Genomic DNA, 27,623 nt, shown 5'->3' on the forward strand with positions numbered 1-27,623 from the left:
TACCGTGCTAATATGTTTACTATTGCTTTATAGTATGTTTTGAAGTCAGGTAGTGTGATGCCTCCCATTTTGTTCTTTTTGCTCAGGATTTCTTTGGCTATTCAATGTCTTCTGTGGTTCCATATAAATTTAAGAGTTTTTTCTGTTGCTGTGAATGTTACTCATTTCTAGCTTTATTCCATTGTGGTCAGAAAAGTTAGTATGATTTATTTTTTTTTTAATTGTTGAGATTTGTTTAAGATATGGTCTCTTCTGGAGAATGTTCCCTTGTGGTGATGAAAAGAATGTGTATTCTGCAGCAGTTGGGTGAAGTGTTCTATAAATGTCAGTTAGGCCTATTAAGTATAGTGTCTACTTTAACTTTGGTGTCTTTTTGTTGATTTTCTGTCTGGATGATCTGTCCATTATTGAGAATGAGGTGCTGACTTTCTTTACTAGTATTGTATTACAGTCTATCAGTCTATCTCTCCCTTTAGATCTACTAATGTTTGCCTCATGTACTTGGGAGCTGTGATGTTGGACACATAGATACTTATAATTGTTACATTGGCTTCCTGAATTGACCAGTTTATCTTTATATAGTGACCTACTTTGTCTCTTCCTATAGTCTCTGATTTGTAATCTATTTTATCTGATGTAAGTATAGTTACTCCTACTCTTTTTTGTTTTCCAGTTGCATAGACTATATTTTCCCCACCCCTTCACTTTCAGTCTATGTGTATCTTTGTAGGAGAAGTGGGTTCCTTGTAGGCAGCATATAGGTGGGTCTTATTTCTTTGTCCATTCAGCCACTTTATGCCTTTTAATTGGAGAATTGAGTCTGTTTACATTCAGTGTTATCTTTGATAAGTAAGGGCTTAATACTGCCATTTTATTGCATATTCTGGTTGTTTTGTAACTCCTCTTTTCATCACTTTTTTACTGTTGTCTTTGTGGTTAAGTGATTTTCTCTGGTAGTATGTTTTAATTCACTGCTTTTTATTTTTAGTGAATCTGTTACAGGTTTTTGCATTTTGGTTACCATGAGGCTTACAACAAACAAAACAAGTTATTTTAAAGAGATGACAACTTATGTTAGATCACAAAGAAAAGGTGAGAAATGAAGATTCTGTCACTTTAAATAGCAATTCACCGGATGAATACTTAAAATTAAAACACTGCAGGAAAATTAGCCTGTGAGTGAAGATCTGGCTCAGGAGTACACTGGGAAATTGTTTGGCATCTTATCTAAACCTTACGCTCAGGTCTTCTCCTAATGTCTTTAGAAATTTCATGGTTTCTGATTGTCAAGCCATTTCCACATAGGAAATGCAAGCCTATAACTCAACTCTTTGGGAGAATAAATATATAAATAGTTATTCCAACAGTGGACTTTTATCACTTACTCTGCTTTATTATACCAAAAAAAAAAAAAAAAAATAAGGGAAAAGAACTTAAGGACAAGTTTAGAATGGATGAACAATTAAAGTGTTTGTTATCACAGATGACTTAGTAAATACATTTTCAAATTGTTAAATTTCTTCTAACATATATAAGTACTATTTCCTTAAGAATAATCTCTTCTTCAGTAGAAATGGAATAGCTTCATCTTTTTTTTTTTTTTTAACTTTTATTTTAGGTTCAGGAATGCATGGGTAGGTTTGTTTAACAGGTAAACTGCATGTTGCAGGGGTTTGTTGTACAAATTATTTCATTACCCAGGTAATAAGGATAGTACCCAATAGGTAGTTTTTGGATCCTCACCCTCCTCCCACTCTCCACCCTCAAGTAGGCCCTGGTGTCTGTTGTTCCCTTCTTTGTGTCCATACTAAATATTTAACTCCCTCTTGAAAGTGAGAACATGAGGTATATGGTTTTCTGTTCCTCTGTTAGTTTGTGTAGGATAATGGCCTCCAGCTCCGTAAGGACATGATCTCACTATTTTTTATTGCTGCATAGTATTCTGTGGTGTACATGTACCACATTTTTTTTATCCAGTCTACCATTGATGAGCATTTAGGATGATTCCATGTCTTTGCTATTGTGAATAGTGCTGCAGTGAACATACATGTGCACGTGTCTTTGTGGAATAATTATTTATATTCCTTTGGGAATATACGTAATAGGATTGCTGGGTTAAATGGTAATTCTGTTTTAAGTTATTTGAGAAATCGCCAGACTGCTTTCCATAATGGCTGAACTAATTTACATTCCCACCAGCAGCGTGTAAGTGTTCTCTTTTCTCCACAACCTCACCAGCATCTGTTGTTTTTTGACTTTTTAATAATAGACATTCTGACTGGTGTGAGATGGTATCTTATTGTGGTTTAGATTTGCATTTCTCTAATGATTAGTGATGTTGAGTATTTTTTCATAAGCCTGTTGCTGCATGAATGTTATCTTTTGAAAAGTGTCCGTTCATGTCTTTTGCCCACTTTTTAATGAGGGTTGTCTGATTTAAGTTCCTTATAGATTCTGAATATTAGACCTTTATCGGATGTATAGTTTGCAAGTATTTTCAAGTATTTTCTTCCCTTCTGTAGGCTGTTTACTCTTTGATATTTCCTTCTGTTGTGCAGAAACTCTTTAGTTTCATTGGGTCCCATTTGTTAATTTTTGGTTTTGTTGCAATCGCTTTTGGCATCTTTGTTATGAAGTCTTTGCCAGGTCCTATGTCCAGATGGTATTTCCTAGGTTATCTTCAAAGGTTTTTATAGTTTTTCATTTTAGATTTAAGTCTTAAATATGCCTCATCTTTTTAAGCTTAAAATTATCTCACCTTAAAAACAATAACCTTAGTGTCTCTACCTTTTCTTTTTTGGGGGGAGGTGGGGTATTTGTTTTGTGAAATCCAGCAAGTGAAGATAAACCAGCAATAAATTTATAGCTTCTTCAATAAAATATCTTGAACAGGGGTATTAAAAGTGAAATCTCAGTACCAGAGATTTGATTTGAGTATTGTGGATGTGATTGTTGTCCTACAGAGTACCAGCTTGAGTTTCTTTGTTGTAGTTGTGGTGTTCTTCTTTCCTCTTTTACATAATGCCCTGTTTTTTTCTCATTGGCTTTTTTTTTTTTTTTTTTTTTTTTTTTTTGAGACAGCGTCTCGCTCTGTTGCCTAGGCTGGAGTGCAGTGTTGCACTGCAACCTCCACCTCCCAGGTTCAAGTGATTCTTCTGCCTCAGCCTCCCGAGAATCTGGGATTACAGGTGTGTGCCACCACGTCTAGCTAATTTTTGTATATTTAGCAGAGATGGAGTTTCACTGTGTTGGCCAGGCTGATCTTGATTTCCTGATCTCAGGTGATTTGCCTGCCTTGGCCTCCCAAAGTGCTGGGATTATAGGCATGAGCCACCACGCCCAGCCATTTCTCATTGTTAACACAAAGGTAAAAGCCCTTCTGTAGTAATGAATCTAAGAGTATTGAATAGTAAGAATCACCAAAACTTGATTTCTTTCTTTTTTTTTTTTTATTGAGGCAGAGTCTTGCTCTGTCACCCAGGCTGGAGTGCAGTGGCACAACCTGGGCTCCCTGCAACCTCCACCTACTGGGTTCAAGTGATTCTCCTTCCTGAGCCTCCCAAGTAGCTGGGATTACAGGCGCATGCCACCACGCCCAGCTAGTTTTTGTATTTTTAGTAGAGACAGGGTTTCACCATGTTGGCCAGGCTGGGCTCGAACCCCTGACCTCAGGTGATCTGCCCACCTCAGCCTCCCAAAGTGCTGGGATTACAGGCATGAGCCACTGCTCCTGGCCCAAAACTTGATTTCTTTTTTAAAAAAATGCATAGTCTTGCATTTATTGAAGATTTGCTGAGAAAATTCCCATCTCAGGATCACTTTTCTCAAATGGTTGGACACAGTGGCTCATGCCCCTAATCCCAGCACTTTGGGAGGCTGATGTAGGAGGATCACTTGAGCCAGGAGTTCAAGACCAGCCTGGGCAACATAGTGAGACCCCTGTCTCTACAAGAAATTAAAAAAAAAAATAGCCAGGTGTGGTGGCATACACCTGTAGTCCACGCTACTTGGGAGGCTGAGGCAGGAGGATCACTTGAGGCCAAGAGTTGAGGTTACAGGGAGTTATTGACTGTGCCACTGCAATCCAGTCTGGGCAACAGAGTGACATCCTATCTCTAAAAAATTAAAAATAAATAAAAAATATGTAAAATGAATGGCCATGAAAGTGAGCATCCTAATTCTGATCTATTTGTTTCTGAGCATTTCTTTATAAGCTTAACAGTGGAATAGTGCATCAGAGTAACTGATCAATATAACCTTCCCCATGTGGATGCTCTGAGGAATACGCTTTAGAATTTTAGTGATATAGAAGCTTATTAGAAGAACATACACAGTCTTAGGGAGCATACTCTTGGTTTATTAATTTAAAAAACTCATATGTTAAGCAGCTATGCAAATGCACATTTAAATAACCATTTTACCATAGGATGGGACTAGAATACCTTAAACATTGTTTTCTGCCTTAAGCTCACCACAGGCTTTCCAATAATATTAAACTTGTTTCAACAATTGTAGATGTTCAAGACACAGCCATACATTCTTCTAGGTGAAAGAACAGTATCCAGGTTTTCTGCTCCATAGAATCGTTTTTTTCTATAAAAATGCAAAAAACCTGAAGGAAACAATTTACCTAATTTTGTTGTTGTAAATGTGATTGCTTATGAGTTGAAACATTGCTTTGATAAGCTTCCTTCCATATTCATTGGTGTCATACATTGTCTTTATAATATATAATTTGTGATGAGTTACATACACCATAGAATCAAATTCAGTTTAAGCAGATAAATACTTGTGAGATTAACATATTCTTCTTAGGAATGTTTGCCCATTGAGCCTTAAGATATAGGGTGAACTTGCTTAAGTTTCTGTGCATAAAGATAAAATGCAAGCTGTTTTCTATTGTCAGAAGTTTAGCTTTATGAAAATGGGTATAAAGGTTTTGTGATCCGATTATAATTCAGGAGGATTTAGGCCACAGTATAAATTACCTGTTTTGGTTCTGCGTACTAGTATGTGATATATGTATCTTAATTTTTGCTTAGTTTTGTTTTGTTTTTTTGGGAGACAGTGCCTCTCACTCTGTTGCCCAGTAGTGCAATCTTGGCTCACTGCAACCCCTGCCTCCCGGGTTTAAGTGATTCTCCCACCTCAGACTCCCTAGTAGCTGGGACTACACGTGCCTGCCACCATGCCCAGGTAATTTTTGTATGTTTTTGTAGAAATGGGGTTTCACCATGTTGCCCAGGCTGGTCTTGAACTTCTGAGCTCAAGCCATCCACCCGCCTTGGCCTCCCAAAGTGCTAGGATTACAGGTGTGTGCTACCGCATCCAGCCTGATTTTTGCTCATAGTTCTGTATCACTATCTTTTGTTGCCTTAGGGTGCAGAGATGTGTGGATTAGTACAGAAATTCAAGACAAGTTTGACTTTCACATGTTGTTTTCATCGTTATGAGGATTTGTAGCTCTAATGTTTTTCTACATAAAATCAGTAAAACTAAATAAAATCAGGGTCCTTATTTAGATGAGTAACTTGCTTTGTCACATCAAGATGAAATGTACTGTTTTAGTGGGATTTACCTAAAAAGAGGTAAAAAAAGAATTGGCTACCACTGAAACCGGGAAAATTGTTTGCAAAATGCATTAATGTTCAGTGTGGAAAATACCAAAAGCCATTCTTTTTTGTAGGATTTCAGTACTTTAACTAAATATTTTTCTGTAAATACTGTCTTTACCTCTCTCTCTCTTCTTTTGCACCCTGGAGATTTTTTTTTTCTTCCTGTCAGTTTGTATCTCTTATCATTTACTGTCTGTGGCTTCACAATACTGTATTGTTACAATACCATTTAAAAAATTACAGCTGGAAGCTCTGAAATGCATCCTGACAAAGGAAGGCTGAATTGTGTGGCTTTAGGCCAACAGTAAGCTACAGGAACAAATGAAATTAAGAAGTTAATATTATTTCAGATATGTGTTTGTGTCCTTAGTCTTACAGAGAATTATTAAAACCAGGAATTTAAAAGTCATATCTGCTTTCTAACACTAGGAGTATGAAACATTTTACTTGCTTGTGAATCTACTATTTTAAATGTTATTTTTTGTGAACAAGTTTCTGTAGATTTATTTGATATAATCTTCCAGAATTTTTTTTTTTTTTTTTTTTTTTTTGAGGCGGAGTCTCAGTCTGTTGCCTAGGCTGGAGTGCAGTGGCGCGATCTCAGCTCACTGCAAGCTCCACCTCCTGGGTTCACACCATTCTCCTGCCTCAGCCTCCCGAGTAGCTGGGACTACAGGTGCCCACCACCACACCCAGCTAACTTTTTGTATTTTTAGTAGAGATGCGGTTTCACTGTGTTAGCCAGGATGGTTAGCCAGGTCAGGATCTCCTGACCTCGTGATCTGGGATTACAGGTGTGAGCCACTGCTCCTGGCCTAATCTTCCAGGTTTTTTAAGCTCTCAGGAACAAGTTTTTTTTTTTTTTTTTTTTTTTTTCCAGCATATGTAACCCAAGTAAAATTTGTTTTAACTTTTTGGTCTTTTAATTTTTTATTCTGAAATTTATCTAAATATTTTCTAAATAACATGCTTATGCTGCTAATTTTTTTTCTGTTTTGGATATCTTGACTTCCTTTAACAAAAATGATCATGTAGCTTTCTTATTATCTTGTTCCTATCCATATCTTATTAAAATTTTAGTTATATTTCAATATGCTGCTTACATTATGCCAATGTAAATATATTTACAACTTGAGCTTTGTAGTATAATATGATTATACTTCCCTTTTTATACACTTTTTTGCTGTCTCTGGAGTTAATTGCTTTAATTTTTATTGTTTATAACTGTCATTGGGTTCTCTCCAAATTCTCAAAGAACTGTAAATCTTTCATTATTTTCTTTTTTTTAAATTTTAATATTATTATTATTATTATTATTATTTGAGATGGAGTCTTGTTCTGTTGCACAGGCTGGAGTTCAGTGGCGTGATCTTGGCTTATTGCAACCTCCACCTCCTGGGTTCAAGCTATTCTCTTGCCTCAGCCTCCCGAGTAGCTGGGATTACGGGTGCACACCACCATACCCACTAAATTTTGCATTTTTAGTGGAGACGAGGTTTCACCATGTTGGCCAGGCTGATCTCAAACTCCTGACCTCAGGTGATCTGCCTGCATTGGCCTCCCGAAGTGCTGGGATTACAGGCGTGAGCCATCATGCCCGGCCTTATTTATATATATTTTTTAGACAGGGTCTTGCTCTGTCACCCAGGCTGGAGTGCCGTAGCACAGTCGCAGCTCACTACAGCCTTGACCCCCCACCCCTGACCCCAGTTTCAAGCGATCCTCCCAAAATCTCTCAATATTTTCAAAACAGCATTTACTCTTCTCAGTTTCAGCTTTTCTTGGAGATATACTTCTGGAAGCTCTCACTTTTCCTCTAGTCTGAATTGACTACTCTCCAAGAGTGTTGCACGTCTTTTGTTCTGGGACTCCTTAATCTATTAATAAATAACATTCTTTGATTCCTTGATTTCATATCCTCTTTTTGGTTTATTCCTTTCTTTTCTTGAAATGTACACTCTATGAGCCTTATAGAATAAGGGTACATGGAAGATAATTTTTCAGAAATTATGCCCATTCCAAAATTTATTTTACCTTTATACTTTAATGGTAGTTTGGCTGAGTACTGAATTTTAGGTTGGAAATAAATTGCCCATGTATTCTTGTATTGTTAGCTTTTAGCTTCCAGTATTGACAAAAAATCTGGTGCCATTCTGATTCTTGACCCTCTTGGTATCACCTGTTTTTCTCTCTAGAATTTCAAAAAAAACCTCTTCTCTTTATCTCTGTTGTCCTGAAGTTGTACAATGATGGGCCTTGATGTGGGTCATCTTGGCAGCCCAAGACATAGGACTCGGAAGTACCCAGCAGACTCAGAAGTATGCAGCCTTAGGAGTCTTTCAATCTGGAAAATTTATGAGTCCTTTCAATCTGGAAAACTCAAAGACTGGATCTGGAAACACTGGTTTTAAAAAACTTCTTTCAATATTTTTATATTCTGTATTTTATATTTTATTGTGTAATATTTTATTCATATAAAATAAACATATAAGCTATGACACATAGTAATACACTACCTGTGAACAAGCCACACAACATAAAAATGGGAACATTACCATTGCCATGCTTTTTTAACTCTTTACAGTTCTCCTCCTGTCCTAAATTATGTATTTCAGTACCTGGACTTCTAAAAGAAGAATTACTACAAATGTTTGTTGACCCTAAACAACTATTGTTTAGTTTTGCCTGCTTGGGGGCTTTGTAAAATGATACCATAGCTTATATAGTCTTTTAGAGCTTGCTTTTTAGGCAAAAATAGGTTTCTAAGATTGATCCATGTTATCACATATAGCTGTATTCATATTATTTATTTAATTTCCTCCTCCACATATATATATATCTTTTTCTTAGCTGTTAGCTCTCCTGACTTACCGTTTAGTGGTTTTTTTTCTTTTGTTCTTTCTTATTTTCTGTCTTTTGTTCTAATTTCTGGTAGATTTCCTTAAAGTTTATTTTCCAATCCTTTCACTAAATATTTTATTTCTGGTATTATGTTTTTAATTTCCTGAGTGCTTCTTTTTCTTGTCTATGAATGCTGCTTTTTTGTAGCATGCTTTTCTTGTTTTATATATTTGTTTTCTTTTGTCTCTGAGGATATTTTCTTTTGCTTCTTGTAATATGTCTGTCTTCTGAGTTTCTTCTCCACTAGGTGTTTTAGTTTCTGTCTTTTATGTTAAAGACTTTTCTCAAGTGGCTGGTCAACCATGGCTTCCTTCTCCTATTTGAGAGAGGCATTAAAATTGTATGGGAAACCCTGTGAGGACAGAGACTAGTTTATTGCAAGGCCCTTCAGTTATCAGTATCTATAGGTCTTTTCTCCAGTTTTCCCTGAGAAATTGTTCAAACCTTTGCCTTTGGAAATGGGTGGATGATGGTGGTGGTAATTAGTCTGGGTGCCTGTGTTCCTTAAGACGAGGTGGAAGAGGACTGAAATTCTCATCTGTTGGCTTAGTCTCTCTGTCCTCAGAATGATGATCTGTTTTTCACCTTTCATAATTTTATTGGAATCTTTTATCTATTGCTGCCTCCTCTCCAGTTCTCTTTGCCTGTGTAGGTTTATGCCTTTTATTATTCAATTTTAGTAGAGAGCCAAGATAACTCTGTTCAACCCTCCACGTTTAATCCATGCTTCCCAAACTTGTATTAGAATAGAACTTTAAGGGGCTTTGATACAGTCTTGCCCACTAAACTCTTCTTTGTCCCTAAATAAATCACTAGGAATCTCACTTCTATGACACTGTAGGCCAATTAAAAGAAAATGACACTTACGTTACTTACGTTTTGTTATTGAGTAAACAGAATTTGAGACAGAAAGTAGCTACCAAAGTGATTTTGCTATATAATTGTTTTTTGGGTTTTTCGTTTGTTTGTTTGTTTGTTTGTTTTTGAAGAGACAGGGTCTTACTCTGTGGCCCAGGCTGGAGTGCAGTGGTGAGATCATAGTTGCTACAGTCTTAAACTCCTGGGCTCAAGCAGTTCTCACCTCAGCCTCCCAAATGGCTGGGACTACAGGGTGCCACCACACCCAGCTATTATTTTTATTGTTTTTTTGTAGAGATGGAGTCTCGCTATGTGGCCCAGTCTGGTCTCAAACTCCTAACCTCAAGCAATCCTCCTGCCTCAGCCTCCCAAAGTATTGGGATTACAGGAGTGGGCCACCCAGTCCAGCCAGAAATGTTCTTTTAATTGTTATAATTAGAAACAAACGGATTCTAGTCTTTGTCTTCTCTACTTCAAAACAGTAGTTCCCTATATTTCAACAGACTGTGTATGTGCTGAACAAAATGATTAACCTGGATTAAAATCTTTCCTTTTCATTGGTCTACAGTGTCACAGACAGAATAATCTTTTAAATGTGACCAGGTGCAATGGCTCACACCTGTAATCCCAGCACTTTTGGGAGGCCAAGGTAGGCAGATTGTTTGAGCCCAGGAGTTCGATACCAGCCTGGGCAACATGGCAAAACCCTATCTCTACAAAAATACAAAACAATAGCCAGGCTTGGTGGCCTGTGCCCACGATCTCAGCTACTTGGGAGGCTGAAGTGGGAGGATTTCCTGAGCCCAGGAGGTTGAGGCTGCAGAGAACTGAGATTGTATCACTGTACTCCAACCTGGGTGACAGAGCAACACCCTGTCTCCAAAAAAAAAAAAAAAAAAGATGACTTTCAATATTAAGGCTTAATTTTAATATGGTGAAGGAAACCTGGCTTAAGGTATATAACTCCAGCCTGGTTTTTAGTATGTCTTATATTTAAATATTACTTTGAACCATGTGGAATTGCAAATATTGGAGCAGTTTTTGGCTCACAAAAGTGCTGATTTTATATGATGCACCATAATGAAGTACCATAACAGTTTAGTTAAAAGATTCTCCTGTCCAATATAGGAATTCATTCTGTAGCATTCTTGGAAACATTCTGGTAGGAGAAAAGGGTGAGGTAAAATGGGGATTTTTCATATCAAGTAAGGGGGAGAGTTGAGGTCCCCATTGAGTACAGCCAGTAGGTCCTAGAGCTGCATTAGGGTTCCTGTGGTGTGCTATGAGCTCTATGCTACTGAGGCTGAAGGCTGTAAATTCCTTGATGTGACAATTAGATATACAGTGCCCACAAATTTGAATACTACCACATACTCTCCAAATACCTGGCTGACAAGCTATGGACCTCTATAGGATTTCAGCAAATTTCAATTTAGCCAAAATAGTATTACTTAATTTTGTTTACTCTGTGTATAATTTTCCTATGTGTTTCCTTAGGTTAGTAGTTGAACTTCAAAATGATAATAAAACTGTCCTGGGGTTTAAAACATTGTAAAAATAAAATATGCAACAACAATAGCCAAAGGGGTCAGGGGAGGCCTAATGGAGGTAAATTGTTTTAAAGGCCTTGTATTATTTGGATTTGGCTAAGGTGGACTGTAAGTTAAGAACGTATGATATAATTTGCAGGGTAACCACTCAAAGAATAGCACAAAAAATGTGATTATGTTATATCATCTTTCTTTTGGTTAGTATTTGCATGGTATTATATTTTCCATCAGGCGAGTTAGACTTTAAGGCAAGAAGTATTACCAAAGATAAAGAATGACATTTTATAAGGCTAAAATGGTCTCTTAATAGGAAGACTTAATTCTAAACAACTTTCCCTTGTTGCTTGGTTTGCTAACCATTCATGTGATCTTTGGGGCTTTTATTTTTACCAGTGTTCTCATTTTTCACTGCTATAGATGTTTTTGTAGTCTATAAGAGAAGAGTTGTTTGTTTCTCTGACTAAGGTAATATTCATGTTCAGCGTGCTCTGGGCATTGCAAACGATTGCAAGGAATACCACTTGAGAACAAAACCTTAGACATATAATTATTTCATTTAGTGTTCTAATTATTTTAATGTAATTATTGTCCTTTTTAAGATGCTAAGTATGAGAGATGGAATTTAGACGAGAACTAAGAAATTGTATTTCTTAATTATATTTTAAAATAATTATTTTTTAACATTGTGTGATTATGAGTAATAAGGTATTAAAAAGAAATCAAAAGAGTAGATATTTGTTCATTTATAAGGATTCTTGGCAGTAAGCCTTTTGTGTTTGTTTGTGTTCTGGGTCTTTAAAGCCTTGTATTGAGGTGTCAAAACTTTTCTGGAAAAAGTCATCTGTTGAATTCCATGCTTAAAGGCAAGAAAAGGAAAGCGAGGTTTAAGGAAACAAAATTCAGAGTGCCAAATCAAAGGGCATACATGAAAATAGAAATGCAATTAGAATCGCTTTTTTTATTGTGGTAAAAACACATAACAAATGTACCATCTGAACCACATTGAAGTATACAGTGCTATAGTGTTAAGTGTATTGATGTTATCGTGAAACAGATTTCCAAAACTTTTTCATCTTTCAAGCCTGAAACTCTAAACCCATTAAATAGTAACTCTTCCTTTCCTTCTACCCTCCCCTCACTCTCTGTTCTGCTTTTATTTCTTTGAGTTTCACTAGATACCTCATATAAGTGGAATCATAAGGTATTTGTCTTTTTGTGATTGGCTTATTTCATTTAGCCTAATGTCCTCAAGGTTCATTCATGTTGTTGCATGTAATAGAATTTTCTTTCTTTTTAAGGGTGAATAATGTTTCATTTTGTGTGTTGAGAGGGTAGGACCTTTAAAACATGATTATGTCATGAGGGCTCTGCCCTCGTGAATGGATTAATGACATTACCATGGGAGTGGGTTCCTGATTAAAGAATTCGGCTCCTTTCTCTCACTCTTGTGTATGCTCTCTTGCCCTTATGTCTTTTGCCATGGGATGTTGGAGCAAGAAGTCCCTCATCAGTAGTGAGCCCATCAACCTTGGATTTCCCAACCTCCAGAACTGTAAATAAATTTCTTTTTAAATTACCCAGTCTTTGGTATTCTGTTATAGCAACACAAAATGGACTAAAACAGAAGATTAGGGAGACTTTCCTCTTTGTACAGTTTTGTCAAATGCCAAGGTGGCATAAATTGGAATAGTGTGTCCTGAATCTCATTAGAGATTCCTCATGGTTGCTCTATGCTATGCCGTGTAGGGAGAGAGGGGCACAAACCGGTGTGTGACATGCCACAAGTTTTCCTCCTCCTTTCACAGGAATACTGTCTTGGTTACAATGGCCTAGGTGCTATTGCTTCACAGCTAGTCTCTATAGTTTTGTTTTTTAAGAGATGGGGTTTCACTCTGTCACCCAGGCTGGAGTGCAGTGGCACTATCATAGCTCACTGTAACCCCAAATTTCTGGGATCAAGTGATCCTCCTGCCTCAGCCTTCCAAGTAGCTGGGACTACAGTGGTCTCTATAGTTCTTACAGTGGTATTGTAGTTTACATATTGTTTTAAACTCAATATCTCTGGGGAAAAGAAGGCCTGTGTTTCCTAGTTCACCATCTTGTTGATAGTATACTTTCAAGTATCACTTTTTGAAGTATAAATGTTGCCAGATAATTTATTTGTTTTTGTACAATGTGTAAATAAAAGGGAATCATAGGTGTAATATTTTGGACTTGAGTAAGACATTTGTTTTTGTCCTTTGTGAGGCCCATGTCTACAAACAGAAAAATTCAAAGCATTGATAACCCAACTTTAGAGTTTATGCAATCTTATGTTGGAGTGTAGAAATAAGGTAATAGAATAGTTACATATTAATCCCAAGACAAGACTATGTATTGTCTTAAGATTTTCCTGGCATTCACAAATATTTATTAAATGTCTGCTCTATGTAAGGTAGTGTACAGTTGAGATACATAAAGTATAAGATGCAATCCTTCAAAGTGCTCATTTTAACTTGAAATCTCTGATGCCGGAAACACTAAATAACACTACTTGGTACAGGAGCCATATAGAACATATAAATGTACAAGAACTGTCACTGTATATGATCAATTGTCCAGAAACTGCTGTGAGTTAAGAAGTAGAAACGACATGAAGTGGACTGATCTTGCTTCTAGAGAAAATGAATTTGGGCCAAATCTTGAGTGTAGGATCATATGTTAGCATCTACCCTAGAGAACAACTCACAAATGCAAAAACAGGCATGGGCCGGGCGCGGTGGTTCACGCCTGTAATCCCAGCAACTTTTGGAGGCCAAGGTGGGTGGGTCACAAGGTCAGGAGTTTGAGGCCAGCCTGGCCAACAAAATACAAAAATTAGCCAGGCGTGGTACATGCCTGTAATCCCAGCTACTCAGGAGGCTGAAGCAAGAGAATTGCTTTAACCTGGGAGGCAGAGGTTGCAGTGACCCGAGATTGTGCCACTGCATTCCAGCCTGGGTGACAGGGCAAGACTCCGTCTCGGGAAAACAAAAACAAACAAACAAAAAAAACAAAAACAGGCGTGTACTGGCAGAAATGTGGAAGTAACCTAAATGGTCATCAAGAGAATGGCTAAGTAAATTGTTCTGTTTATACTGTAGAGTACTGTGTGGCAGTTAAAATAATGTAGGATATATGTACTGACAAAAATTTCTGAGTAAATTGTTGGATTTTTTTAAAAAAGGAGGTCATAGATAATATGGGTAGTATGATACTGGTTGGATTAAAAAAAAACAAACTAGGCCGGGCATGGTGGCTCACGCCTGTAATCCTAGCACTTTGGGAGGCCAAGGCAGGCGGATCCCAAGGTCAGGAGATTGAGACCATCCTGGCTAACACGGTAAAACTCTGTCTCTACTAAAAATACAAAAAATCAGCTGGGCATGGTGGCGGGCGCCTGTTGTCCCTGCTGCTCCGGAGGCTGAGGCAGGAGAATGGCATGAACCTGGGAGGCGGAGCTTGCAGTGAGCCGAGATCGCGCCACTGCACTCCAGCCTGGGCAAGTGAGACTCCGTCTCAAAAAAAAAAAAAAAAGAAAGTAGTGTGAGATGTGCGGAGAGGGAAAACATATCAGCACATGAAATACCTTGTAACTATATCATTTGTATAATTTGCTACGTGTTCTTTGCAACATAGTGAAAAATAATCATGTCTGATGCTTAGTAGGCACATAATAGTAATGGAATGAATGGCTGTATATTTAAAGAGCCATGCTGAAAGGTTAAATAGCAAAATATGACTACTTGGAGAATAATGTTAAATTGTCAAGGAGAGTAGTGTTATATGAATACTCAGATGGAGGGATATATAGAAAATGAGAAAAGCGACAGAAGGAACTTAGAGATTTTAAAAATAGCTTTGTCTAAAGATTAAAAATTAAAGTTCTAAGTAACTTCCTAGGAAGATATACAAGACCACAATGAGATGCCATGACACCTCTACCAGAATGAATCCAATTAAAAAAAAAAAAATCAAGAGTTGGCAAGGATGTAGAGCAACTGGAACTTCCATACATTATTGTAAGAGTGTAAACTAGTACAACCACAGTGAAAACCGTTTAATAATACCTGCTAAAATGTAAATCTTACTCTGTCCTTTAGGATTTCCATTTTTAGGCTATATATACCCAAGAAAAATATGCTATATGAGCTCCAAAACAATCTGTGATAATTTTATAGCAGATTTATAATAGAGAAAAAATAGATTACAGCATAGATCCAAAAGTAGAATGGATAAATTGTGGCATTATTCATACACTGGCATATACTATAAAGTAATAATAAAGAACTGTTACACACAACTACATGGATGGATTGCAAACACATGATGAGCAAAAGAAACCACACACAAGATTCCTTTATATGAAATACAAAAACAAGCAAAGTTAATTTATGATAGAAGTCAATTACAGTTACCTATTGGGGAAACAGCAATGAAGACATTAGGAACCTTCTGGGGCAGCAAATATTCTATATTTTGATATGGACATAGATGTTTTATATCTTTATATGTTTATGGCTGTGAGTGTGTGTATATATATTTAACAGTGAATGTGTTTATGTACATACACATATACACAAAATAAATTTGTGTATAGGTATGAAATTTCAAGACATCTTCACAGGGAATCTAATAGAAAATGTTTCTGAGACAGAGTCTCGCTCTGTCACCCAGGCTGGAGTGCAGTGGCATGATCTCAGCTCGCTGCAAGCTCCGCCTCCCGGGTTCATGCCATTCTCTTGCCTCAGCCTCCCGAGCAGCTGGGACCACAGGCACCCACCACCACGCCCGGCCAATTTTTTTGTATTTTTAGTAGAGATGAGGTTTCACCATTTTAGCCAGGATGGTCTCGATCTCCTGATCTTGTGATCCGCCCGCCTCGGCCTCCCATAGTGCTGGGACTACAGGCGTGAGCCACCGTGCCCAGCCCCAGAAAATGTTTTTAAAGTAAGGACATGTTAGGAAAATTAACATCTTGATCATAACCTTGCTAAGAGAGGATAGAGGAGCATATGGAAATGCCATCTCTGAAAAATACCATTACAGAATAGGCAACAACCTTGGGTTAGTTGGATACAAGGAACTGGGCCAAATAGCCTCTTGAAACTACTTTCTGCTGCTCCCTTCTTACCGTCTTTTCTTCCTTTCATGCATTTACTGCAGGTAACGCATGATATGAGTTTTTTTAGGAAAAAGAAATGTGGAGCCCAAAACATTGCTAATATAGAAGGAATCAGGCTTAATTTAGCATTTTCAAAGAGCCATGTCCAAGTCATCCAAATAAAGACCTTATTTGGCAAGGTTAGCTGCCCTTTAAATCAACCCTCACAAGTTAAGGAATTGTATATGGTACTCAAATTTTTGATCACTAACATCTTTTAACTTCTTACTACCTAACAAATTCCTCTACTTTCATGGTTATTTATATTGACAGTTGCATGGGCTTTTGTAAATAACTACATAAATTACTTAATCTGTTCTTCAGGTGGATATAATAAAATATGCTATCTGTATTGTTATTTATTGTGGGATTGCCAAAAGAATCTCATTTAAGGGGCCTAGAATGCCACAGAAAACCCTAAAACTGGCAGCATTGTCGCCTAAACATTTTGAAAATAGATTTCTTCTCTCCTTGCTTTAAATGTAGACAGTAACTAAAAGAATAATAATTTCTGAAAGAGAGAGACTATTACTTTGTTATTTGTTAATGAGCTATTCCCATTTGGGCAGTTTGTAGGAAAATAGTTAACAAGTCTGTGCAATTTAGAATGGAGAAATTACTGAATTTTGTTACTATTTATGTTTCCATTTCATTAGTAGAAAACATTCTGAGCACTTCTTTAGGCTGAAAGCAGGTTGCCTTGTTAGTGAGGGAAATTAAGTTTCACTTACCACTTGTTTCACACCCCTGTCTCCTTTCCTTTTTTTTTTTTTGATAGAAAGAATCTTTTAGTAATGATTTGGGATTCTAGTTGCTTGTATCAATCAGAAACACTGTGTGTTTAAGACAGTGTGTCATTCTGTAAGGCACTTCATTATTTCCACATCAGTATTTCAAGAATCCTTCTTACATTCCTAGGAGATAATTTCAGAATACTGTTTCACTATCTCTGCGAGAAAAATGGAGGTACTGGTACTCTTACCATTCAAAAACCAAAAAGGCGGCCGGGCATGGTGGCTCATGCCTATAATCCCAGCACTTTGGGAGGCTGAGCGGGCGGATCACCTGAGGTCAGGAGTTCGAAACCAGCCTGACCAACATGGTGAAACCCCGTGTCTACTAAACATACAAAAATTAGCTGGGCATGGTGGCAGGCGCCTGTAATCCCAGCTACTCGGGAGGCTGAGGCAGGAGAATTGCTTGAACCCAGGAGGCAGAGGTTGCAGTGAGCTGAGACCGTGCCATTGCACTCCAGCCTGGGGGACAAGAGCGAGACTTCGTCTCAAAAAAAAAAAAAAAAAAAGGCACACAACTCGGGTGCTCTGTCAACCTACTTTCCACTTGGAATTAAATTTAAACAGCTTAAATGTTAGGTTATATTGTGTTCTCTGAACCTTGGTATGAAGGAGTCTTTACTTTTGGTTATAGGTGTTCATCTAAAAGCTTTTTAGCTTTGGAAGTTTACAAAAAATACACTTAGATATGTTCAACCTTCTTTTTGCTTAAGGTTTTTAAGAGTAAAAGATTTGTTTGTTTGTTTTGTTTTGAGACAGGGTCTCTCTGTCGCCCAGGCTGGAGTGCAGTGGCATGATCTTGGCTCACTGCAGCTTCCGCCTCCCATACTCGACTGATCCTCCCACTCCAGCCTCCTGAGTAGCTGGGACCACCTACTCATGCCACCATGCCCAGCTAATTTTTTGTGGGTTTTTTGTAGAGACGGTGTTTCACCATGTTGCCCAGGCTACTCTCGAATTTCTGAGCTCAAGCAATCTGCCTGCCTCGGCCTCCCAAAGTGCAGGGATTACAGGCATAAGCACACATGCCCAGCCTAAACGTTTTATATATACACTTTGGTTAGGTAATTTTTTTTTTTTTGGAGACTTGGCAGCCTATTATTTGTTTGAATTTGATGCATCTTCTCTGCTCTACCTGAGATATTATGAAATACATGTTTTTTTGTTTGTTTGTTAGAGACGGAGTGTCGCTCTGTCGCCCAGGCTGGAGTGCGGTGGCGTGATCTTGGCTCACTGCAAGCTCCGCCTCCCGGGTTCATGCCGTTCTCCTGCCTCAGCCTCCTGAGTAGCTGGGACTACAGGTGCCTGCCACCACACCCGGCTAATTTTTTGTATTTTTAGTAGAGATGGGGTTTCACCGTGTTAGCCAGGATGGTCTCGATCTCCTGACCTTGTGATCCACCCACCTCAGCCTCCCAAAGTGCTAGGATTACAGGCGTGAGCCACCACGCCTGGCCTATGTGTGTTATTTTTTAGGTAAAATTTTAGATCCTATTTGGTGATAATTGGATACTGATAGTGTATGATATGAGCATAGTTGAGAATAATCATTGCATAGAAACCTGTCTTTTCAAATTCATTTTTTTGTGTTTCTTACCTGAAGAAAAAAGTTACAAACACTACATGATTTTCTCAAAATAATATTGACGTTTTATTTAGTTTTTATTTTTAGAGATAGGATCTCACTCTGTTGCACAGACTGGAGCATCATGCCTCACTGCAGCATCAAATTCCTGGACTCAGGCTATCCTGCCACCTCAGTCTCCCAAGTAGTTAGGACTCCTGAGTAGTAGTTAGGTAGCACATGCTACCAAACCTAGCTAATTTTTTTATTCTATTTTTTGTAGAGACAGGGTCTACCTTTGTTGCCCAGGCTGGTCTTGAACTCCTGGTGTCAAGTGATCCTCCTGTCTTAGCCTCCCAAAGCATTGGGATTACAGGTATGAGCCACTGAACCTGGCCATTTTGAGATTTTAGAGAGAGAAATTACTACTTATTTGAAGAGTTGGGATACTACAGTAGTCTTCCCTTATCCACAGGAGATATGTTCCATGACCCCCAGTGGATGCCTGAAACTGAAGATAGTACTGAACCCTATATATACAATCACGTGTCATTTAACAATGGGATACCTTCTGAGGAATGCATTGTTAGGTGATTTCATCATTGTGAGAACATCGTAGAGTGTCCTTACATAAATCTAGATAGCATAACCTACTACACACCTCGGCTATATGGTATAGCCTGTTGCTCCTAGACTACAAACCTGTATAGCATGTTACTGTACTAAATACTGTAGGCAATTTTAATACAATGGTATGTATTAGTGTATCTAAACATAGCTAAACATAGAAAAGGTATAATAAAAATACAGTATTATAATCTTATGGGACCACTGTCATATATGCGGCTCGTTGTTAACTGAAATGTCATGTGGGTTACGACTGTACTGTGTTTTTTCCTATACACATATCTGTGATACAGTTTAATTCAGAAATTAGGCATAGTAAGATGTTAACAGTAACAATAAAATAGAACAATTATAACAATAGGCCAGCACCACTCCTCTTGTGCTTTGTGATCATTATTAAGTAAAATAAGGGTTATTTGAATACAACATTACCATACTGCAACAGTTGATCTGATGACCAAATCGCTTACTCAATGACTAGCGGGTGGTAGCCAGGGCTGGATATGCTGGACAAAGGGATGATTCACATCCCAGGTAGGATGGCATGAGATTTTATCATGCTACTCAGAACAGCATGCAATTTAAAACTTCTGAATGAATTGTTTTTTTGGAATTTTCCATTTAAATATTTTTGGATTGCAGTTGACTGTGGGAACAAACTGTAGGTAAGGGAGGATTATTGTAATACAAATTTTATAGGGTTGTTTTGAGAAATCAATAGGATAATAAATGTGAACTGCCTAACATAGTGACTGCACATAGTAGGTTCATTCCAACAAAGGCTTTAAATGTAGCATATGACGTAACTTTGCTCACAGGAAATTGAGAGACACTGGAACAGGGGAAAAAATATACAAATGAGTTCTGCCCTAATCAGTACTACATTCATTCAGAAGTAATGAACAATTCCAAGAGGAGCACATAGACTGGAAAGTTTCATTAAATGAAATGTTATCCTCACAGTGGTTGTCCGGAAGCAGACCCAAACAGAGGAAGAGTGGCAAAGGTGGGAATATTTTTATCTTTGGAACTGCTCTTATGGTTATTTTTCATACCTCTTTACCTGCATTGATTCACTCTGAGCTGTTCCTTTTGTTTTGTGTGTAGATTTTTAAAAATTACTTTATTCCAACAAGAGAGGGCAATTACCTCAGGAGGCCACTTTAATGTGTTTAACTTTGGCACAAGTTGAAGTCACCGTCGGAGTATGCCTCTCAGCACCTGACATTCCTTCCTGAGGCAGGACCCCTCCCTGTGAATAAGAGGAAAGACTTGGCCAATTATGCTAGACAAAGCCGCACAGCTGCTGAGCCCAGCTGGGAGGAGTTTCGTTCTTGAGCAGGGAGCTGGTACAGCCAGGGGCTTGCTTTTCACCACCTCCTTTTTTTCACACTGCCTCACCTTAAAGGATTACCTAAGGTGGAGGTAGAGAAGGGTGCGTTGCTGTCTGCAGTGGACACTCTCTGCCGCCGGGAGGGCTGGAAGAGGGGAGGAATTGGTGCAGTTGCCCGTCTCCTACTTGGAGCAGATGCTGTCTGACCCCAGCACACCACTCCTCCTCCCACAGGGACCGGAACATCAGGTCTGTCCCCTGGAGTTTCAGGTAGCACCACAGCGGCATCCTCGCCTACTGGTCTGGTGGAAAGGGAAGGGGTGGTCCTTGTGTCTGGACCCCTCACAGCTGACTCACAGGAAGTGCTAGAAGAGCTTGGCACTGGGCGCAGCGGCTTCAGGATTACTGCCCCACCCGCCCTGCCCTCTCCCACGTAGGTTTTGCAGTATCTCTTGATAGAACAATGAAGGCTTTCCAAGTTTGCTAAGACTCCCAGGGAAATTCTTTGCACTTCTCTGGCAGTCTTCAAAATGTTCTGCTACCGACTTTCCCAAGAAGCTGTTATTTAAAAAACCCTTCGTGGATTGCTTTGTCTGAAGATCCTCTGGGTGATCATGGTTCAGCGCTTTAGCCTCAGGAGGCAGCTATCCAAGGTGGGTTGGTAGTTTTGTATGTTTGTGGAGGGGAAACTCTCACTTGCTTCAGCATGGTTCCTTTTTCTCTGGAACTGTTCTGTCAAGCCTGCCGTCCTCCAGCGCTAAGGAGGGGCTGAGGGAGGAAGCACTGCCTTTTGTTCTTTTATCTGACAGGCACAAAGCTTGAAGGCTGACTGCACTGGCAACCCCAGATTGTGTTCCCCTAAAACTGCAGCTGTCATCTGAATTTGGGCAAAGTTGTAGTTTGCTCCTGAGATAGAATTTCCAGAAGGGTGTGTGTGAAAGAGATAATTGTGGGTTGAAAGTGTATATTTAATAAGCAATTAATCTATCAGCTTATGGACCAAGAGGAGAAAGCCTTCTTCTCTGTGGAATCAGTGCTTTCATACATTTCACTATTAAACTGAGAAAAACTACCACAAAATAGTTCAATGAGCAAGACTTGCATTAAAATGTTAAAATGAGTGGTTGTGTTGAGAAACTTGAATACTTAATGAAGTATATGAAAAGCAGTTACAGAGAGGCTCACAAAGCAGTTTTTACAGAGTTCTGACTGAAAATCAGGTTCCATGTGTGCAGCTTTTGGGGAAAAGTTTTTTTTAACCTGAGAAAATCATACTTAAAATAGTAAAAAGGTGAAGCACTCATTTGAGAGGAGATGGTGATTTATGAAATCCACTCTGCCTGTAGCCAGCCCTCCTTGACCCAGTCATTTAGTGCAGAAACTAATATGGAAAGAGGTGTGGTAAGAGTTGAGCTTTATTTCAAAACCATTGTGTTCTTTAAAAGGCTCCATTTAAAAAATGTAGCAGTTGGTGGCTCAGTTGTGTCACAGTTCATTCCCTGAATACAGAAGCTTAAACAAATAGTAAATCTGTAGGCATTCTTCACTGCCTTGGCTGTTAATCAGAATTGTTAGATCCTGAAATGTGTTGTGATTTTCAGGGAAAACCTTTAGTTCCCTCACAGGTGACCCCAGTGTAGAGTGTGTGCACTGATGCAGAAATGAGCAGAGTGCTTGCTTCCATCCCTGTGTCACATATGCATAGCTTTTCTTGGGACTTCTAAGGCTAACGGGATTTTTAGGAGTATTAAAATATATTTAACTTGCTCCCTTCCCCCCTGCTCCATTGTGTGTGTGTGTGTGTGTGTGTGTGTGTGTGTGTGTGTGTGTTTGAAGGCCTCCACATTTCTCTTACACAATAAAAAGAATCATTTTTGTTGCTCTTTCAATGTCCTCCAGTGCTTGTATTTTCATATATATAGTACATTTAAAAAGCAGATGGGTAGATTATCAGGGTAGTGACATTCCTGCATAAGAGTGTCTGATAGTTGAGAGCCAGGTGATAATTTTCTAATTAGAAGGTAACTATATTATGGATATTTTGCTGCCAATACTTCTCTCCCAATATTTTTTAAACTTTACCCTCTTCACTCTATACTATGTATATGATTTACAAAAAGTACACTTTTGAAGGAATGGGATGCATCCTCTCTTTAGGTACATTACATAAAAACACTCAAAGATGTAGCCTTTTTGCATTACTGGTACCCTTATTGCTCATTTGAATGTGATTTATGGATCCTATAATGGATGATCTAGACCAAATCTAAGGAAATTTGTTGTCTATCAAATTTATTGTTCTATCAGAGTAATGAACTGAAAAAATATTTTTAATTATTTCAGTCTGTAAGGTACTTAAATATGAAGGAGAAACCGAATAGTTATGTTAGTGAGTTTAAAAGACAAACTTAGCAAATGGATCAGCGTGGTCAACATAGTGAAACCTCATCTCTACTAAAAATATAAAAATAAACCAGGCATGGTGGTGCGTGCCTGTGGTCCCAGCTACTTGGGAGGCTGATGCAGGAGAATCGCTTGAACCCAGGAGGCAGAGGCTGCAGTGAGCTGAGATCGTGCCACTGCACTCCAGCCTGGGTGACAGAGTGAGACTCCGTCTTAAAAAAAAAAAAAGAAAAAGAAAATCAGCAAATGCATCGTGCCTCTATTTGTCTTTTCAGCTAAATCCATAGGTTACCTGAGAGCCAGGGACCTGCCATACCCCAGTTTATGGTATTTCTGGCACATATTGAGCACTCAAAATGAAATTGTTTTTTCATATATATATACATATATATATACACACATATATATACACATACGTATATATACACATATATACGTATACATATATATACATATATATATACACACACTTGAACTGCAGCAATTTCAGATGTTTCCGACTTTAGTAACAAGCATTTTTGCTAATAAGTAATTTTCCACAGGAGTAGAGTTGTCTTAAGATCTGAATTTTAAAAACAATTTCTTATTTTAACAAAAAGAAAGTACTGATGTGACCATCTTTAAATTTCTTTAATTTCTCTTGGAAATTTTCTGAAAGAAGATATAAACGTTTGCAGTAATTTTAAGCCTAATACCCACTTTAGATGCTTTTTATATTAAGGTTGATAGTCATGCTTCCTTACACTGGTTATTTTCCTTAGAATATTCAAATGGTTGTTGTAGGCTGGTAGATGTTCACATCTGAGTTAAGAAAAAAGGCAGTAAATTAAGATTTAGGTGAAGTAAAAAACATTCCATTTTAAGAAAGATGCTCACCTATTCTCTTTGACTGGATCTCAGTTATGTGATTCGCAGAAAAGTTCTCAATTTTCCTTGCCATTTTAGATCATTTTCTTCCTTTATAGTTATCTTACATGTGACTTCAAAAATACTTATTAAGGAAACCTTTTTCTTCCTGCCCCATGTCTCCTGCGTGAGCCATCCAAAATAGTCTAGAACCTGTCAATGTGGATATTTCATTTAATTCTTGAGTTAGATAGTATCAGCTTGTTTTTTATCATTAAAAGAAACTGAGTTTCAGAGAAGTTAAGTCATTTGGGCAAGATCAACAGGAAGTCGAGTCAAATGTAGGTCTAACAAGCAAACCCATTCTGTTTCCCCATACCAACTGCCTCCCTAAATTTCTGGCGTGTCTGGCCAGGCGTGGTGGCTCATGCCTGTAATCCCAGCACTTTGGGAGGCCAAGATGGGTAGATCACGAGGTCAGGAGATTGAGACCATCCTGGCTAACACGGTGAAACCCCATCTCTACTAAAAATACAAAAAATTAGCCGGACGTGGTGGCGGGTGCTTGTAGTCCCACCTACTCGGGAGGCTGAGGCAGGAGAATGGTGTGAACCCGGGAGGCAGAGCTTGCAGTGAGCCAAGATTGCACCACTGCACTCCAGCCTGGGCGACAGCACGAGACTCCGTCTCAAAAAAAAAAAAAAAAAAAATTTATGGCGTGTCAATCATTCTCTCTGTCATGGTCTCCGATGTTTTTCTATGTTTATCTACGATAGAAAACAATAAACAAACTTGTGTAACTTGGGTAACTTCCTTAGAGCAGCCCTTTCCTATAGAGCTGAAGTATGTGTCCAATAGAGTTTGAACTTAGCAGTCAAACTTGATAAAATATTTCCCATAATTAAATTTGTTTTCTTTGGCCAGAGAGGTGTTGATTTGAGTAAAATCATTGATTTAATAAAGCCATATTAAATATGGAGTAATTAGATGTAAGTTGAAACTTACCTGCATGCAGTTGTGAAACTTTAAATTGCACTGCCTTTTAAAGAACTTCTATTAAGGAGAAAAATTTACTCTTGAGTTTCTATAATAATGTTTAAGGATGAAATACCATGAGTTAGACATTCTTTAGAAAATCCTTCTTAAATTACTCTGGCCTGCACTCTGATCAGAGGAAACTATTCCCTAAAATCTTTTATGGGTAGCAGAAAATCAGTTTTTTCTAAAGTATGATAAAGGGTAGGGGAGCTTTGAGAAAAATTGTAAATATTATCTCAGTAAAATATTATACCCTTTTATTTTACTTTTGAATGGTAATTATTTTCACAGTTCAAAATTTTAAATTACATAACTAATATCTTAGCTTCTGGCTGTGTCATTTCGTGTAGTTCATACCCCTATCTCTGTAGGTAACCAGTTTCTTATTTATCGCACCGTTTGTGCATATGTAAGCAAATATGAACATTTATTTTCTGACCATTCTAACATGAAAGATAAATGACATACAGATTGTTCTAAGATAGTAACTCAAACTTTAATTTTCCAGATATGGATCTGAATAGTTAGCTCAGTTTGGAGTTCACATTCATTTTCATGTTTTCATGCGAGACTTACTTACTTTAGGGTAGAGGTAGCCTCACAGCACCCACTTTCTATATTAAAAATCATTGAAATTACAGTAAATCAGTGATGATTCTTTTTCAGTCATACCTTATTTTCTTCCTGTTCTATTTGAGAGCTTTCTTTTGCTATCTTTACATTTTTCATATGGTGAAAAAACATGAAGGTAAAAATCCTACCAATATGTCTTGGGTTGGCCTGTGAAGAGATTAATAGCTGAGAAATAGGTTTGTGGCATCTTTTCCCAGTTCTGTTGATTTTATTGAAATTATTTAATCCAGACTTATAAAGCAGTTGGAAATATTTTAGTCTAAAAATGCTACCTTGCCATTTCCACATCTCATAGTGTCCTGTCACTTGGTATCAGTTTGTTATCAATAAAAGAAAATTAAGAAGTGGAGAACCGGGCATGGTGACTCACGCCTGTAATCCCAGCACTTTGGAAGGCTGAGGCAGGTAGATCACGAGGTCAGGAGATCGAGACCATCCTGGATAACATGGTGAAACCCCGTCTCTACTAAAAATACAAAAAATTAGCCGGGCGTGGTTGCAGGCGCCTGTAGTCCCAGCTACTTGGGAGGCTGAGGCAGGAGAATGGCGTGAACCCAGGAGGAGGAGCTTGCAGTGAGCCGAGATCGCGCCACTGCACTCCAGCCTGGGCTACAGAGCGAGACTCCGTCTCAAAAAAAAAAAAAGAAGTGGAGAAATGTTAGCCAGAATTTGAATTTTTAATAAAACCTGTTGTTTTTTTCAGAAGTAGTTTCCTTTGAATTTCTACCTGATTTCTTTTGGGTTTATGGCCTATGATACATGACTGACTTAATCTTTCTGTGATATCTTTTTAAAAGTAAATAGAGATCTCTTATTTCCATCTTGAGTAGGTTAATTAGGGTTGTTTAAAAGTATTTTGATGACTAAACTGGTAAATTTTATGTATATTTTACCACAGTTTTTAAAAGGTATGTTGAACCCTCTTAATGATAAGCACTAGGTGGGTACAGTGAAGTAGTATAGAATTATATGTAATTAACAGTCCTGAATGCATAGGTAGAGTCAGTACTGGATGCATGTTTTCAAATAATGGAAGGACATACCTTTCCTTCTTATGCTTTTTATGTAATTAATTTTCTCTAAGTTACTCTAGACATTGACAAACTTCATACTTGGAAATGTAATGTTTTGCATTTCTATTTTACTAACAGTTAAATGTAATATCTCCTTGTTAATCATTAACCCACTTTTAGGAGGCTTAAATCAGGTAGCATTCTAATTGCTATTATGCATATGTGTGTCTGCTTTCTAGAACTTGAATACTCAAATGTCCAACATTATAGGAGATCAAACATTTTGGTATTTTACAAAACCAGAATAGGAAGATTGATGGTGTTCTTCTGTTACATGAAATAAGACCCCAGTAAGGCCGGGCACAGTGGCTCACGCCTGTAATCCCAGCACTTTGGGAGGCCGAGGCGGGCGGATCATGAGGTCAGGAGATCGAGACCATCCTGGCTAACACGGTGACACCCCGTCTCTACTAAAAATACAAAAAAAAAAAATTAGCCGGGCGTGGTGGCGGGCACCTGTAGTCCCAGCTACTGGGGAGGCTGAGGCAGGAGAATGGCGTCAACCCAGGAGGCAGAGCTTGCAGTGAGCAGAGATCCTGCCACTGCACTCCAGCCTGGGCGACAGAGCGACACTCCGTCTCAAAAAAAAAAAAAAAAAAAAAGAAATAAGACCCCAGTAAGATCAATGTCATGTATTGTTGATGTAGTGGGAATGAATAAGGAATAGAGAATGACCTCCCTATTCAAATACTTTGGGAAATAATAGGCTAAAAATAGAGAAACTAATTTAGAAATATGTATAATTCTGAAATGCTTTCATGATAGTGATGCCATTTAAATTTAAAAAATAATGACAGTAATAAATTGTTGACCATGTAGACCTGAGAGAGCAAAATATGCTACCCAGAGAAGATAGTTAAATCTCTTTGGAAGTGTGATAGTTTTTTATTTTTTAAGTACACAGCTATCCGTTGGTTTGATTTGAGTATTATTTTAAAAAGAGATGTGATTGTTCTTTAAAATTACTTTAGAATATATGCACATATACTCTTCCCCTTCCTTTTGTGTATATATAGGTAACAGTGACTGCCTTTGTGAGGAGGAGTTGGAGACATAGGTGGATGGGAGGGAGACTTGCTTTTTAAAACTCTTTACCAGGTACATTCACTTCCTTAAATAGTAGCCCTAGTTCAAATGTGTTACAAGTTCATAATGTGAAAGTAAATTTCAGACTTGTTATTCTTCAATGAAAACCATTGCCAATAG

At 38.1% G+C, this 27,623-nt stretch overlaps 1 protein-coding gene across 16 annotated transcripts in view; it reads left to right on the forward strand.

Annotated features, from left to right (window-relative positions):
* TMCC1 (transmembrane and coiled-coil domain family 1) overlaps positions 1–27,623 on the forward strand; it is a 247,588-nt gene that overhangs the window by 79,076 nt on the left and 140,889 nt on the right. Inside the window, exon 1 of one of the 16 annotated variants that reach the window (XM_054550528.2) lies at positions 18,271–21,077. The exons of the other annotated variants lie outside the window; for them this stretch is intronic. Coding sequence (XP_054406503.1) covers positions 21,039–21,077 — 39 coding nt within the window. The 5' untranslated portion in view covers positions 18,271–21,038. Of the gene's footprint in view, positions 1–18,270; positions 21,078–27,623 lie in introns of those variants that run through there. 16 annotated transcript variants of the gene reach the window in all.

This window comes from Pongo abelii, chromosome 2, assembly GCF_028885655.2.
Source record: "Pongo abelii isolate AG06213 chromosome 2, NHGRI_mPonAbe1-v2.0_pri, whole genome shotgun sequence".
NCBI classification, from domain to species: Eukaryota; Metazoa; Chordata; class Mammalia; order Primates; family Hominidae; genus Pongo; species Pongo abelii.